This window comes from Scatophagus argus, chromosome 12, assembly GCF_020382885.2.
Source record: "Scatophagus argus isolate fScaArg1 chromosome 12, fScaArg1.pri, whole genome shotgun sequence".
Lineage (NCBI taxonomy): Eukaryota > Metazoa > Chordata > Actinopteri > Scatophagidae > Scatophagus > Scatophagus argus.
In genome coordinates this window covers 6,595,397-6,611,488 of record NC_058504.1, presented here as the reverse complement: position 1 = coordinate 6,611,488, position 16,092 = coordinate 6,595,397, and the positions used below count along the sequence as shown (strand labels likewise).

General features: G+C 40.7%; 3 protein-coding genes and 1 non-coding gene across 4 annotated transcripts; 1 reads left to right on the top strand and 3 right to left on the bottom strand.

Moving 5' to 3' along the window:
- Positions 1–8: 8 nt before the first annotated feature.
- trnal-aag lies at positions 9–90 on the bottom strand. The gene has a single exon. It is a non-coding gene; the product is annotated as a tRNA-Leu (tRNA).
- A 517-nt stretch (positions 91–607) lies between these two features.
- aurkb (aurora kinase B) lies at positions 608–5,529 on the bottom strand. The gene is made up of 9 exons (XM_046405769.1): positions 5,394–5,529; positions 4,176–4,214; positions 3,915–3,996; positions 3,784–3,826; positions 3,509–3,697; positions 2,581–2,719; positions 2,198–2,346; positions 1,881–2,055; positions 608–1,223 (listed from the first exon to the last, which is right to left on the bottom strand). Exons 1-9 carry the CDS (start codon positions 5,397–5,399, stop codon positions 1,050–1,052), a joined length of 996 nt encoding a protein of 331 aa, XP_046261725.1. The 5' UTR covers positions 5,400–5,529; the 3' UTR covers positions 608–1,049.
- A 659-nt stretch (positions 5,530–6,188) lies between these two features.
- LOC124067958 (F-box/LRR-repeat protein 12-like) lies at positions 6,189–9,723 on the bottom strand. Its single transcript, XM_046405767.1, has 3 exons — positions 9,582–9,723; positions 9,369–9,444; positions 6,189–8,463 (listed from the first exon to the last, which is right to left on the bottom strand). Exons 1-3 carry the CDS (start codon positions 9,680–9,682, stop codon positions 7,411–7,413), a joined length of 1,230 nt encoding a protein of 409 aa, XP_046261723.1. The 5' UTR covers positions 9,683–9,723; the 3' UTR covers positions 6,189–7,410.
- Positions 9,724–9,848: 125 nt separating this feature from the next.
- Positions 9,849–15,726, top strand: cops6 (COP9 signalosome subunit 6). The gene is made up of 10 exons (XM_046405768.1): positions 9,849–10,039; positions 11,193–11,318; positions 11,435–11,566; positions 12,228–12,316; positions 13,020–13,082; positions 13,182–13,229; positions 13,344–13,458; positions 14,351–14,443; positions 14,701–14,801; positions 15,248–15,726. Exons 1-10 carry the CDS (start codon positions 9,997–9,999, stop codon positions 15,386–15,388), a joined length of 951 nt encoding a protein of 316 aa, XP_046261724.1. The 5' UTR covers positions 9,849–9,996; the 3' UTR covers positions 15,389–15,726.
- Positions 15,727–16,092: the final 366 nt, after the last annotated feature.

Genomic DNA, 16,092 nt, shown 5'->3' with positions numbered 1-16,092 from the left:
AACCAACTTGGCAGCGGTGGGATTCGAACCCACGCCCCCGAAGAGACTGGAGCCTTAATCCAGCGCCTTAGACCGCTCGGCCACGCTACCGTTGGAACATAAGTTGATCATGTCGCTTTGTAAATGTGAGAGCTATGACTTGAAACGCAATAAATTCAATTGATTTCATTGCTGTGGATCCTTGAGACTTAAATGTATTCATTACCTTTTGCGCTCTGAAAAATATTCTGATACTGTTTAACTATTATTTATTTTCACACAAGTGCCCTTTAGTGTATTTTATTCTACTTTTATACCCAGTATTTAGTGTCATTGTGTGTTTTACTGTATTCAAGTATACCGGACTGCTATGACAACCTAATTTCCCCTTGGGGATGAATAAAGTCATCTATCTATCTATCTAATATTGAATATATTCGCAGTTCACTGTTTCTTTTGTTACATACCGCTCATCATTAATGCTGCGCCATAGACAATAGTTTAAACTTGGTGTACATAATAAACTGGCATTGGATGCACTTGTAGGTTACAACCTTATGACATGTTGTTCAGGTTTGCATGGAGGCACAACCTTTACATAATTACTCATTCATTCCATGTCAATACATCATTTCATAATATTTATTCGAAATTTAAAGTATATCTTGAGTGAAAATAAAACTTGTAAAACTTGTATTCCACTCCAACCCTCAAACATCTCACCTTAAACTATATGAACGTATACTCAGTCTAACAGTAGCAATTCGGTGTCAACACCATCAGATACAGGAATAGAAAGTATAGTTGTGCCCATTTTAAAAATGATTCAGAAAAGAAATGACAATAAAAGCACAAAATACCTCTAAGCAACATACCAAACATAGATAATGACATCACACTGTACAATATAAAAAAGAAATGGGTATGCATTTAGATCCACCGTAAAATATGCCAGAATAATGGCAGTCTGAAGCCCACGGCAGTGAAACAAACATGCTGGCCCAGAGTCCGTTGTGAAGGACAGATAAAAACACCCCTCAGTGTGAGGTAAGCCGACAGGCCGGGTGGGCTCAGGATTTCTTGGCTGGGCAGATGGGGGGCAGGACTCGGCGGGAGTTGGAGCGCACCCACGGGTGATCAATGACACTCTGCAGCGAGAGACGGTCGGTGGGGTTGTGGCGGAGCAGCTTGGAGATCAGGTCTCGTGCACCATCTGACACGACTTTGGGGAACTTCAGATCCACCTGCAAACAGCAAGATAACACTTCTTCAGAAGAGCTGAAGAATGACTGGTGCAGTAGAAACGGTTACATGTGTTCACTGGGATGTGCAACCACTTTAATACCTTTGGATGGATTAAAACAAAGAAAATGTCTTGTTTAAAATATATAGTAAGAGCAAATGTTTGACCTTCTTCCGAATCTCAGAACAGCAAAACATTTTTTTGGTTCACAAAAATTTTTCTCTCTCTTTTTTAAGTTTCTGCCATAATTTCTAACCGTGGATAACCATGTATTCTAATTAAAATCTGAGATCAAGGCAACACCACACACATCTCGCAAGAAACACCAGCATGCATATGTAATGAGGCAAGCTGTAAACAGTTTAATCATTTGTTAATTTATTACCTCGATATTTTTTGCAACTGTTTTTGCACACTTTTTGTTCTTGTGAGCTGCCACTACAAGTAAATTTCCCCACTGTGGGATCAATAAAGTTCATCTTATTTTATCTAAACCAGCTTGCTCAGATAAGAAAGTCAAAGTGAACGTACATGAAATGTAGCCATAAGCCACCTGCACGGTAGGCCAAAACCGTGAATTTCTTTTGCATACTGCTACTGATGTTTACAACTGACCATGCAGGGTAAATTTTGGAAGGCATATTAACCCAACACCAACCTTCATAATTCTTTTGTAGGTTTCCGAATGGCTGGCAGTTTCAAAAGGTGGGTTGCCAAACAAGCATTCATAGCAGAGGACCCCAATGCACCACAGGTCCACCTTCTCACTGTGAGTGTGGCCCTCAATCATCTCTGGAGGGAGGTAGTCCAAAGTCCCGCACATTGTACGACGCCTGCATGGATATGCAAGAAAAGCAGAAGGGCAGCAACAAGCAGAATCGTGGTATGATAAAGCGGCATCAAGCTGTTCCCGACACAACACAACACAATAGCACACTGATGTTATGAAACCTTAATGGAATAGTGGTTCCTCACCTGAGAGAAGGTGCATGAACAGACCAACCAAAATCTGCAATTTTCAGCTCTCCACGATATCCGAGAAGCAGATTCTCTGGCTTGATGTCACGATGAATTACTTTCTTCTCGTGGCAATACATCAGCGCATCGGATATTTCCTCCATGTACTGGAAATATAAAGAGGGTGGCATTGGATCACAACAACATTTGACCAATGTGTACAAGATGATCGAACAAGATTGTACATGGAATGAAGGCCAGAGACAAAACTCTCCCTCAAACGCAGGATAAAATGAGGATTCGCAAATTACTCTCTTAACAATTGACAAACCAGGTTCACTGATGATAACATTAATAGCACAAATAACAAGCTCTTCCTTTTTAAAGGGGACAAGTCTTACTGTGGCAGTACGCTGGTCATCAAACCTTCCGCATCTCTGTAGCTCCTTGTACATTTCACCACGGGGAGCGTACTCCAGCACCAAGAACACCCTCTTTCGGTCGTGAAAATAATTGTAGAAGCGCAAAATGTTGGGGTGCCTGAGGAAAAAAAAGAGATGTGTATTTTAAGCACAACAAGAGTGTTTCTAAAACCCAGCTAAAAGAAATTCGCTCAAAACACAAGATCAAAATTTTTATTTGAGCCAGTTGACTAATTTCCATCTGGCAGGAGGAAGAAAAGCAAAAATTAAATACAAAAACATAGAAAACGTTGTGGAAAAAAAATGCACCACTATTATAATGCTGGTCAGCATTCAAAAAACTATAAGAATATACACTAAAAATAAAAGAGACACTGATGAAAACATGACTAACTGAGTATCTTCAACTAAAGACACATCACTGCAGTCAATCAGAAGCTGGCACAAATGGCACATTTCAGCTTACTGAACTCATGCACTCCCACCAGATGTTTGTAGTTATTTTAGCTTTGCGATATATTTTAGTGAATGTTTATGATAATTCATGGATTGTCCAAAACATTTTGATTGTTTTACCAGATAACCATAATATGTTTGTAGGAAGAATAAAAATGATCTTCCTACATTTTAGCGCAAGTGGTGTTCTTATATAATCACACTATGTACGAAAAGGACAAACTAAAATGCATTACTGTCTTTCAGTTCAACGCATGTCAAACTTGGGAATATTTCTTTTAATTGTCAGTAGATAAAAGCAAATGGTACATCCTTTCAGTTTAGCTTCGTTGCAGTCTGAGAGCCATTTTACAGGGAATTAAACCCATTAGTACACATTACTCGTCACGCTTCTTTGATAAAAGGCCTGAATATGTGGATGAGGATATATAAAATTTTTCAGTATACTCACTTGAGATGTGCCTGTATCTCAATCTCCCTCCTGAGTTGATGTTCCACACCCTCCTTTTCCATCTGTGATTTGAACAACACCTTCAGCGCTACAATGGCTTGCAGCTTTTTCACCCTAGCAAGGTAGACATTGCCAAATTTGCCCTTCCCCAGTGGTCGACCGATGTCAAAGTCGTCGATGGAGACTTTCCTGAGGGAGTCATTGAAATGAATGAATGAAAAAAAAAAAAAGAACTGATGAAATATACAACCTGAGGAATATTGGAATATACTTACTTTGAGACTGAACTGGAGGAGTTAACACACTCCCTCCCTGGGCCTGAAAAAAAAAAAAGTTTTTACAATCAATACAGGCACATTTCCTGAGATGTCTAACTCTTGTCTGTGCGTTAGGAGGATAAAGTTACCTGTGATGGCATTTCTGTCCATCTCTGCCCGTGGCTTCACCTGAACACGTTGCGGGCCTGCCACCGTGCTAGGGGTCGTGAACTGATTCAGCAGCAAACACAAAGAATCAGGAATGCATCAATACGTTTTTGTTTAAGCAATAGTAGTTCACAATATTTCATACCAGTCAATACTGGCAATTCTGATTCCAAACATTGGTAATCACATGTTGCCTGAAAGCAGAGGGCAAATTGAGTCTTCATATAAATATTTCATCTTACCATCCTCTGGAAACCTCTTGGTTCATAATTTTCCTTATTCTGTTGAGAGATAAATACACATAGCTGTTAACACAGAGTACATTTGAGCTCCTGTGCTTTTTGTCAGTAAGACTTAATTTTAACATGGTTGTTTTTGTTATTTTAGAGTATTCATGTAGAATACACAACAAATAAATTAATCCTGGAAAAAAAAAAAAAAAACTCCACATGACACACATTCTCATTTTTTATTCAGTATTTTAGCCATGGTTGCTTTGCTCCATTTCTGTTTTACCTAAATTAAACATGAATGAGAGCAGAAAGCTGAGCCAGCTGTGCCAGTAGTTAATAACAGTGTTGTTAGTGGTGTTTATGAGAGATGCCATTTATGGTGTCGCTCATCTATTGCATTTGTTTTTCCTGATATTTTGCACACCTTGGATGATATAAAGAAAGAAATGCCTTTCAGTATAATACGATCTACAGTATGCCACAACCTAACCCACACCTTCCAACAAGACTTTATAATTCAGCCAACAGCTCCTGAAAATGATATGCACTCGGCATTGTTTAACTGGACTGCATCAGACTGTGGAGGTTTTCCTTCTGGTCTGGTATTTCAATGTAAATTGCCAACACCAATTTGTGAAACGATCAGCGATGTAACGATTAACTGAAGAAGTGGGTTGGTTTGTAACGCAAAGACCTTGTCCTTATAGCTATTTTATAACAACAGGTAACAAAAGAAATGTAATTCTATTCAAATATAGTATTCAAATATAAAGACGTACTTTGATTTTTTTCAGCTGAAGATGATCAAATTAGCCGTAACCGCTTCTTGTGCGTTCTTTAAGTAAGTTTAGCTTATTGCCCATTTAAAAATGACAAAAGGTCCGGTGTGTAGGCCACTGTTAGTGCAGGCTAACGTTGACAACCCTGCCTCATGTTGAGTGCAATGCAGGCACTATCTACCTGCATTACCTGCCACTTCACGGGTTAATCTAGTTTTAATCATATCTGCTTATGCACAGCATTTGCTTAATACGTACGTTCTCTACTGCTTGTTATTGTTAACATAAGATAGTGTGGCGTTATGCTAAGTTAGCTAGCTCAGGGAGGTAGCAAACCTACGCTGACGTTACCTACTTAGCTACAATCTGTGCCGACTTGTATAAACTTGTAATATGCCCTTATGCAAATGTTTCGTTTCATTATCAGACATTACAAAACAAATTTTACCTGCATTGTAGTGAAGAGTTGTAGTATGAACGTTTCAACAAAGAACGTCCAGTCTTTCTGTTTTGAACTTCCGCGGCCGCCAACGTTTTCAAAAAGCTGTCCCTCGCGAACCCGATTGGTCGGTATGCTACACAAAGAAGGCTCTCATTGGCCAGAATCGCTGCAAAAGAAAGCGTGTGATTGGTGTGCACCAACGCCAGTCAAACGCCGACCCACCCCATCTCCTTCCGGCGTAGTTTGTGCAGGTTGGTGCGAGGTGTTTTGTGAGCCTTGCCAGCAAACTGAGGTGTTTTTCCCCTTGAAAAACGACTGTAATTAAGATTAAGTTTAGTTACTGTCCTAACTGGCAGTGAGACGTTTTCATTTTCAGTTGATCGACTATTTAATTAATTGAATAATTGTCTCAGCAGACTCTACATCCCTTTGTTGCAGATTAGATGTTTGAGTAAGATATACTAAAACTGAACTCCATGATGGCTAAACATCGTAAAATATATTATTTTCCAATATTCAGAATCAGAACATGCTGTTATGATTTTTCGTCGAGTTGATATGTGCAGGGTTGTTGATCGACCGTAGGATTTCATGAGAAGTCAGTCTGATAGTCAAAACTTTCGTGATGGTTTTTAGAGAATGATTCAAGAAACAAACAAAATACAAAGAAAAATTATGAGATTTATTTGTTCAAAATAGGTTTATTCAAAACAATTGCTCATTTATAATTTTAAATAAGGTTAAAATCGTAAAAACTGTTTAGAAATGCGTGTTTTTCCTTACTCATACAATCAAGAGACATTTTTAATTATCATTTCTCATTTTATAATTTCTAATAATCAACTAGGAAAAAAAACAATTGGGAAATTAACAACGAAAACATGTATGTTACACTATTCTCCCTTAAAACCAAAACCAAACACCTGCTTGTAACAGAAATTTTTCTGAACACAGTGCTGACAAGGAGTGAAGGAGCAAGAAACAACAGGAAACAGGTGGGTCACCACCAATAGCGTTTCTGTCCTCTGTCTCAGGAGCAGACACCTGCCTGAGTGTGTGTTTTTAAGACAACGCTACAAACTTTATTTTTTAGCCGCATGTGTCCACATGTGCCAGGCATTTTTTTCATGTGAGCAATCAGTTTAGAAGTGAGACCACTGATTTACCTTGAAAACACGAGGTACAGCTGTAGGACTGACCATATGATGATATCTGAGTCTACCATCAGAGATCCTTCCAAATTGTTTATCATGTGGTATGTCTGACTTTAGTATGTCTGGGCCTCTGAGGCAACGCTGCTGATCAAAGAGCAAGACTGCTTTGTAACACAATGACTGTTTCATCAGTGTGATGAACTGCCTTGAGTTGTGTGCTATTTTGTCTGATTATTCCATCCATAAAAAGTTTCTCATTCGATTTTCCATAAAAACGTACAATATCACAATATAGGTCTCCACTAAAAGTAAGCATTTATTCAGGTTTGAAGAATAATGGTTTGAAAATATCCTGGCAAAACCCTAACACTTTAAGATATATTAGCACATTAAACAAAAGTATGGCCCCATATTCTATTTAATAGTTCACTTATGTCAAAGCCAAAGATGTTTAGTTGCACAGTAAAGAACTGGTATTCCTCCTCTAGCAGATTCAAAAATATTCAGGAGGAAAAGAGTCAAAAAATCTCAAAAAAATCGAACTAGAGGTCAGATCAGTATTTTCTAAATTCTGTTGACAGGAAGATCTCATTATCTGATAGTGAAAATATATTGAATGTTTTTTTTCCTTATTTTTGGACTTTTTGCAGTTCTGTTTGAAAATGTACACGTGGACACAGAGCTTACTATGAATTTGCGATATCTTGTAAGCAAATGTGACTGGGCACAGTTATATGCATGAGACAATAATTAAAAAAACTTAGGTCATTTGTTATATCAATAATGCTACACAAAATAACATATGCCTGTTTATCAAAAGTGTTTTATCTGTATTGGTCACTTGTAAACGGAAGTAGCAGAAACCTAATTTAGTCTACATTGATCTGTACAGAGCAGTTGGTGAAAACTAGTGTGCAGGCTGGCAGGAGGACAGCCAGGGAACGACGCAAACTTGGAATGGGACTGTTCATGTCTTGCGTCCTGTTCTCATTATTGCTATTATCTCCACCTTCAGCTTCCTCGTTGTGCTGCTCTTCTGCACCAGCACCCTCCCCCTCTGCTTCTGCCTCTGGTGGACACTGTCGAGGCTGGAAGATCACATCCAAGAACTCCAGCTGGCGGAGCCCACGGAGCATCCTGCAGCTGCGCACTATCTGCATCTCGCTGAGCGTGCAGGCCCACAAACACAGGCACTTCAGGTCCTTCAGACGGCTGGCACAGAGCAGACCTGGGCCAACTTCCTTACCGCCCAGACTCAGCTCCTGCAGTCCCATCCATCCTGCCCCCAGGCCAAGGGAGGCCATTTGCAGCTGGTAACCTTGCCGTCCAGTGATGCCTATTTCCAGAAACTTGAGCCTGGAAAGCCCTTCCACACCACGGATGCCCTCTTTGGCAGCACAGCTCCTGAGCCCGTTGGCCGTCACACGAAAGGTGTCACGCAACTCCAAACGACTGAGTCTCTCCCATGATGTCAGACTCTGCAGATGCTGGTCCGTGAAAGAGGGCACATTGTTGAGGACTAACCTTTCAATACCAATCCCTGATGGTGATCCAAGCCGCTTTCCTTTCTGATTCCTTCTTTGCTGTTGAGCACCTACACTGGATGTGGCTTCTGCTCTATCTTGGGAAGGAGCAGGTAAAGGAGGAGTCTGGTTGAAAAATTCACGAGGCAGCTCACAGCCACGCAGCTCCAGCACCTGCAAAGATGCAGGCAGGACCTGGCAACTGGGCAGGCCTCTCAGGTCTGCATGCAGAAGACAGAGCTTACTCAGACGAGGGCACTTTGTGGACAAAGCTTTGAGCCAAGACTCTGAGAGGAAGGTGCCCCCACGGGCAGAAAGCAGCAAACCACGCAACCGTAAGCACCTTAGTCCACAACCCAGGTACTGACGGAGCAATAGCCAAAGTATGCGGGATGTCACCTAACACACAACGGACAGTCCATGAGTTGAGGGTAGGAGATAGGAGACAAAAGAGAGATGGTTTCTGTCAATAATTACACACACACACACAACCCATATGTAATAGCCATAAGCCTCTGTTCAGATATCAGCAGAGGCTTATGGCAACAAAAGTTTATTTGTGGAGCACATTTCATACACAACGGCAATTCAAAGTGCTTCAAATAAACAGCGAAAATGAAATACAGCATACAAAATTAAAATTATAGTTAAAATGTTAGTAAGCATTGAATTAGAGAAATAAAAATAGTAGACAGATTAAGTTGTACAAGTTGGGTTATAATGAATGCTAAAGATTCAGTCACAGGTAGACTTTAAAATTTTTCATTTACATTTCTTGTATGATCATTTTCAATCAAATGGCTCCACAGAACCCTGAAATATTATAGTTATAACATAACTATAATGTTATAGTATAATCAGTTCCAGATCAAGTCAATTTATTTGACTTGATTACTCTGTCTTAAAAGACTGGAGGACCAAAGGTGTTTGTTTCTAAGATACGAAAAACGAAAAGAGATCTGCAGGAAATGTAGTCGGTTTACTATTTAGGACTGGAAAAGAATCCTTTGAATCATCTATGTTTTTTAAGATATCAGCACGTAGACTTTGTCACCGATTTAATGTGACTGACAAAGTTTAAGCCCGAGTTCCTGATTACACCAACAGCGCTGCAGTGACGCTGACTCGCAGAGCTTTTCTTTATCGGCAAAGAAACGTGTTGCTATTGGAACAAGTGTCATTATTGACTTACATATGACGTGTTTTGACGTGAATTTGGCTTATTGTCCGGTTATTTTATCAGACCACGTAGATTTTTCTTAACTGTGGCTGAAATTAACACTACCATGAAAAGACCTTCTTACCCCTTTCCATGCAGTCAGATCGACAAGTCTCCACAGTCTTTGGTCTTTAACAAGACGTTTCCATCTCTTACACACTCTGGAAAAAAACACCGCACAATATAACACACAACTTGATCCTGTGACATGAGTCACAACAAAGGCAGGCAGGCACTGATTTGCTTCACAAGACAAATGACCGGTAAAATACTGTCAACAAAGTTATATTTTCATTACCTTCCGGCTCTGACGAGCTCCCGTACGCTCAAGTACGACAACACATCAATTAAAATGTTTTCAGGGAAGTAGTCCAGATTACAGCCTTTGAATTCGTCCATTTTGTAAACAAAACACTTGAAACCTTAAACACGGACTAAATTCCCGACGCACCCGGGTTGCGTTTACATCAGCAGTCCCCAGGAAACAGTTGTCCATCCACTGGAGGGCCTAGCGTCAATAATGGATTAAATCAAATATGCTTCTTTGTGCTCATTATATCCTATCTTGGTTAAAGTCAGACTTGCTCTCAGTTAACACCTCGCAAATGTGTGTCAGTAATTTTGCGATCTTACAACATCCTGGTGAAGCTATATTGCCACCTAACGCTGGGTAGGCAAATAATCCAGTGCGCCTGCGCGGTTTACCGGACAAGATGGCGACCAGCAATGGTTTAGGGATGGAAGTTGATGGGGCAGGCGAGTATTTCTCACTTATTTCGTTCTTCTTGCCCGCTACGAACACAAGCCTGTGTGCAGATTGTATCATGCGTTGTAATTTTGCGTTGTGAGTGGCCGTAGGCGGTGAATTTGTGGTGTTACAGGCGGTCGATAGCGTGCTTGCTGACATAAGCGGGTTAACGTACACGGCTCTGCTCTAAAGCTGTCAAAAAACACCCATTTGGATGCATGTGTCAGTCTCACACTCTGATCTGTTACTGGAGTTGTTGTTTGTTTTTTTTTTCAAGTAAAAAGCTCAGTCTCTCAGCTTAGGCAATTTGAAGAAAACCCAGCTGACTGCCTGTAACAACAACCCAGAGTCATATTAAGGCTGATCGTGGACGCCCGCTGTCCACAGATGAAACCAATATATCGGCCCTCACTGTCGTCCCATATTTAGAATTTAAATAGATGTCTTTATCTAGGATGCTGCTGTTAATTGTTTTAAGGATAGATTCCCAAGCAGTATGTCAAAGTACAACCCTCAGTATATCTACAGATCGTGGGTTTTATCACTAGTTTTGGTATTACAGGTAATAATAAGTCCTAGGTTACGCTGGGACACATCGCTGATTGCTCCACTTGTCATTTTATCAAATGATTTTGGTTGTAAGTTGAGCTCAAGTGAGACTGGATCTTTGAGGCCAGTGTCAGTATAGATTTAAAAACTTTTGATAAGATTTTATTGGCCAGTATTTGTATTTTAATAGTTTGATAGCGCTGATGTAATGTATCTGTAATAACCACATATCGACTTGCTGGCATGTTGGTCTGGCTCTGTTGTTTTTATATTGGATTGACTTCAGACACGCATCACTGAATCCCATTTTGTAATATATATGGCAAACGTTTGTTGTTGTAGTTTGCAAGCATTTTCTTAATTTGTTTTGTTTTTTATTCTTGAGAAATGTGATTGTTTTTTCAAAATGTCAGGAAATAGAGAAAATGTGCTTTGCAAGTTCCCGGTGCCCACGGTTTTGTTCAACCAATAATCAAAAAGTTATTCAGTTTACAGTGATTGAAAAAAACAGAAAGGCAGATTAATTTTTATGTCGAGCATCTAATCAATATCTTGTTGTAGCTGCTGTGATGTTGAAGCTCCTTTTGGTTGTGTGTCTATGTGACTGTGCAGCCAGCCCCAGTGTTATGGCCTCAGGGGTCACCGGGAGCGTCTCAGTGGCCTTACACCCACTGGTTATCCTCAACATATCCGACCACTGGATACGCATCCGCTCACAAGAGGGGCGACCAATGCAGGGTATGTATAACAAAGCTATGCAAGAAAAATGGCGTGTAAGCAGTAATGTAATGAACAGTTTGTCTCCCGTGCAGCAGAGTTGTTCTGTAACTAAGCTGAGTTTTTCTCCTGCTCAGTGATTGGAGCCCTGATCGGGAAGCAGGAGGGGAGAAACATCGAGGTGATGAACTCCTTTGAGCTGCTGTCTCACACCATTGATGACCGAGTGCACATTGACAAGGAGTATTACTACACCAAGGAGGAACAATGTGAGTGGTGTGTATGTGTATGTTAATTAAGTCACTTTCAGGAACTGACTTAATTAATGACGGTGGCAAGACCAGCATCTGTGACAACATTCCCTAAAACACATCGTCACTGATTAACTTTACCAAAGTTGTTTTGGTTGCCATAAAGTTGTTTTAGGGGCAGCCGTGGCCTAGAGGTTGGAGAAGCGGCTTGTGATTGGAAGGTCGCCAGTTCGATTCCCCCACCAGTCGGACAGGAAAAATTTGGGTGTGGTGGAGTGATAATGTCCCCACCTCCCATTAGCTGGTTGATGTGCCCTTGAGCAAGGCACTTAACCTCCAATTTGCTCCCCGGACGCTTGATGCAGCCCACTGCTCCTGTGTGTGTTTCACTGCATGTTGCATGTGTGTGTGTTTCAATCAATGATGGGTTAAATGCAGAGAAGTAATTTCCCAGTTTGGGATTAATAAAGTAAATAATAATAATAAAAAATAACGGATAAAACGTGTGATGGTAATTGTCTGATCAGATCTGCTTGAAGAAATATCAGTGTCAGACTGCTGCGCCGAGAGACAGCAACGTTAAATTCAATTGTTGATAAATCATTATACATTAATCAAACATTGTTAATAAACAAAGTCAGGTTTAGTTTTTCTGTAATATTTCCTTTTTGTCTCTCAGTCAAGCAGGTCTTCAAAGACATGGAGTTCTTGGGCTGGTACACCACAGGTGGCTCCCCTGACCAGTCAGATATCCACATTCACAAGCAGGTAGGCAGAAGTTCAAGGTGCAGCATGTTGCGTGAGGTGCACATGTTTAAACTCATCTCAGATCCTCACTGAGTCATTGGCAAGTGGTGTCTGTGCCCACATTGTTTAAAACTCAAAGCAAGGCTTCCTGACGCAGCATTGACCTCAAGTGGTGAGAAACCTGAGCTGCAGCGTTTATTTTGAACGGAAATGACAGTTGTTAATATTGCGGCGTGAGGGTGGGCGATCTGACGGTTTCAGCCTGTGATCAGTCTCCAAGGCATCCACAATATGCTTTTCAGGTGAATTGCTGAGATTGTGATATCGTGTTACATTTTAGCAGGGGGAGGAGAGCTGGAGGGAAAAACAAGGTGAGCAGATTAAAGTAGTTTGTGAGTAAACAGTGAAATAAGCTGGAGAATTAAGTCAAATTGAAATAATGAAATAAGAATTAGCCTATTGGAAATTGGGTAATGTGTTCTTTAAAATATCTTGAATAAACAACGATTGGTATTTCAAAATTGAGAGAATAGATCACATATCAGAGATCGTTCAGATTGTGGATATTGTGTGATTGGATAGTTTTACAGATTATGATGTTGTTTCTCTGTTGCAGGGATTCTGACTTTTTTTTTTTTTGTTGACGTTTCATGTTTTCACAAGTACAGAAATTGATCGTCATTTCATGTTGTGTACAGAACATTTCCTTACGTTTATTTCCCAGGTGTGTGAGATTATTGAGAGCCCCCTCTTCCTCAAGCTCAACCCAATGACCAAACACACCGATGTGAGTTCCTCTGCATTTTGAATTGAAGAATGAGAAAATGATGAGTGATGGTGTTTTTAAATGCAGCTGCTTTAAACATGGTGTGCTGTTCTCCTTCAGCTTCCTGTTAGTGTTTATGAATCTGTGATTGACATCATCAACGGCGAGGTACTCTTTTTATACTTCATATTATCAACACATCCTTTCCTGCAGCTCTGAACCGGTTCACCATATGAAATTGTTTTAAATTTTATCTGATATGTGTGTTTGTTTGAAATCTAGGCTACCATGTTGTTCGCTGAGCTGACGTACACTCTGGCCACAGAGGAAGCAGAGAGAATCGGCGTCGACCACGTCGCCCGAATGACGGCCACTGGCACCGGAGAAAACTCAACAGGTGAGGGCGAGGCTGTCTGGGAGGGAGTTTACACATGCTCCAGATGTTTCGCTGTAGTTTTAAGGCTGCTTTTAGAAACAGTGTTTATTTAACAGCATCCCCTGAAAGCCTTTATGTCGGCTCTTATCAGACTGAAGATAAAACCGGATGCCAGTTAGTTCCAGTTAAGATGCTGCTGGAGTTTCTTACAGTTAGTTCAGTTTCAGTGTTTTGACTCTACATTTTTGAGTGGAGCAGAAGGAAGCTCTGCGTTCAAACTTAGAAGCTCTGGTTGTAATTAACCGTCTTGTTTTTAGGTCTGTGGGGATATGAAGTCTGATTCTTCAATGTATACTCATTAAACTGTATTGTGTCAGCTCTTTAAACTTTAAAAACAATAGAGAGACCTAACTGAAACACCCAAAATTAATATTTATAGAGATCAAACATCAAAATTTCTGCAGTCAATGTGTAACGAGTGAAAGGACAAACTTATTTTTTATTACATAATTTTGAAGCATATTGCAGGCTTATCGCTTTCACGTTAGTCATCAGAAGTATGTTGTGTTGTGTTACCACGTATGAAGTTGTCTCATGTCTCTCACGATGTCTCATATCAAAGCTGTTCAGTACTTTGCTTATAAGAAAGCAGAAGAGTAATAAAAAAATGTGAAAAGTGCCCAGATACAAACAGTATGGACACACAAACGCTAAAGTAAACCGAAATGTCTTTCATTTAATCTTAAAAGAAGATGGTTATGGTTTTAGGCTGAGCTCTCCAACATCTGATTTTGACTGAACTGAATTTGGAGGAAACTGCTGTTCTGTGAGATTGCTAACATCAAACAACGTCATTAAAAACGTCTTCCTGAAAAGATTTGAGCTCCAATATTCTCTCTGCGTTCTCTTTTAGTTGCTGAACACCTTATAGCCCAGCACAGCGCGATTAAGATGCTCCACAGTCGGGTGAAGATCATTCTAGAGTACGTCAAAGCTGTAGAAGCAGGTGAGAGGACGACGGGACATTTTAATGAGGACATGAGAGCAAAGAATGTGGGGAAAAAAAGGTCTGGAAAACAGCTGTTGAATGAATGTGATGTTTCCTCTCCTCACTTTTACACCATTAAAGGAGGCCCCTCGACAACGCCTCCATAATTACCAGCTGCTGTTGGATATGGGCTGGACAGCATCACCTTCCCTCACTGTTGTGCTGCTTTAATTATTTGTCTGTCTGTCTGTCCCGCCTGTGTTCGTGTGCTGCAGGAGAGGTGCCGTTTAACCACGAGATCCTTCGAGAAGCGAACGCCTTGTGCCACAGACTGCCGGTTCTCAGCACCACGAAATTCAAGACCGACTTCTACGATGTAAGCGAGCTTTGTGTGCTTCACACAAGCCCCTGGACAGTGTGTGTGTATGTGGGATCCGCTCAAAATGAACTGTGGTGCTTGTGTTTGTTGTAATGAAGAAATACGTCACCCACGTGTGTTTTTACTGTTGAGGCCTCGGGCACAGATGAGTAAGATTTATCAGGCTTTGGGTATGAAGATCAGGAGGATTAAGTTGTTGTAGGATTAGGTCTTTTCTTAGCATTTATTGATAAGACAAAAAAAATATACAAAATTTGGCCTTCAGTGTTTTAACTCAGCAGGAGACAAGATAGAACAATGGAGACTGTTTTAGTCAAAAGATAAACACAAAGCTTTGGCTTGGTGTAAATTCCTCAGTTACGTGTACTGAAAGATGTGAATCTGCCCGTCGTACAGAAGCTTGTAAGCGTTTTCTGTAACTGTGTTGTTTTTGTCCCCCGCAGCAATGTAATGACGTGGGCCTCATGGCCTACTTAGGCACCATCACCAAGACCTGCAACAGTATGAACCAGTTCATCAACAAGTTCAACGTCCTGTACGACAGACAGGGCATCGGCCGGAGGATGAGAGGACTCTTCTTTTGAGCTGGCGGGTAGCCGAAGCAGAGAGACAGTTGAGCGCCGCAGTTTCATTTTTCTCTGCTTTTTGTTCTGTTTTTTTTTTTTTGGTTTTTGGTTTTTTTGTATTTTGGTCAGCTAAAACAAATTCAGTAAGATTTTCAAACCACTTTACCGTTTTCAACCACAGGTGTGTCTAAAAGCACTTAATAACACCAATCAATAAGAGATATATACAAAAACGGCTCCGCTCTCGTATGCACACAAGTGAATCCACTGTACATGAACGTTATATTATTTTACCCCATTTGTTTTATTGTGTCATGTTTCTGTATGTAATAAATGATCAGATTTTTTTCATGTTACTGTGACTCCTCTTCTTTCTACGCTTTATTGATGATTATGAAAGCGTAGACATTATAGTAACTATACAGCACACGGCCCATGAAGGGCAGCTACGTGGAGCTGCAGGAGTGTTTGCAGTTAGCTCGTCTTTTGAAGTCGTGTTCCTGCTGTTCGAGGTTTGAACAGACGCGCAGGGGAAAGTGGGGGGTGTGGGGGTTCGGAGGTCTAACAGGAGTCAGCTTTTTTATGGGTATTAAATGTTCAGCAGAACAAGACATAATGACCCCCCCAGACTGCAAGTTGGCACTTCTACTTTACTAGTCTGCTTTTACCTGCCATGTGGCGCTGGGAGGAGCAAACATTTTCCTGCCTTTTTGTATTCTTGC

What these genes read in the sequence shown, in the direction of transcription:
- aurkb (XM_046405769.1), bottom strand. An exon ending in GGACAGAAATGCCATCACAG is followed by an intron (nt 3,827 to 3,914) that starts GTAACTTTATCC and finishes TTTTTTTTTCAG; the next exon opens with GCCCAGGGAGGGAGTGTGTT. An exon ending in GTTCATGCACCTTCTCTCAG is followed by an intron (nt 2,056 to 2,197) that starts GTGAGGAACCAC and finishes ATATCCATGCAG; the next exon opens with GCGTCGTACAATGTGCGGGA.
- cops6 (XM_046405768.1), top strand. Translation starts at nt 9,997, where the DNA reads ATGGCGACCAGCAATGGTTTAGGGATGGAAGTTGATGGGGCAG. An exon ending in GATGGAAGTTGATGGGGCAG is followed by an intron (nt 10,040 to 11,192) that starts GCGAGTATTTCT and finishes GTGACTGTGCAG; the next exon opens with CCAGCCCCAGTGTTATGGCC. An exon ending in CAATGACCAAACACACCGAT is followed by an intron (nt 13,083 to 13,181) that starts GTGAGTTCCTCT and finishes GTTCTCCTTCAG; the next exon opens with CTTCCTGTTAGTGTTTATGA.
- LOC124067958 (XM_046405767.1), bottom strand. Translation starts at nt 9,682, where the DNA reads ATGGACGAATTCAAAGGCTGTAATCTGGACTACTTCCCTGAAAACATT. An exon ending in GAGCTCGTCAGAGCCGGAAG is followed by an intron (nt 9,445 to 9,581) that starts GTAATGAAAATA and finishes GTTTTTTTCCAG; the next exon opens with AGTGTGTAAGAGATGGAAAC. An exon ending in ATCTGACTGCATGGAAAGGG is followed by an intron (nt 8,464 to 9,368) that starts GTAAGAAGGTCT and finishes GTTGTGTGTTAG; the next exon opens with GTGACATCCCGCATACTTTG.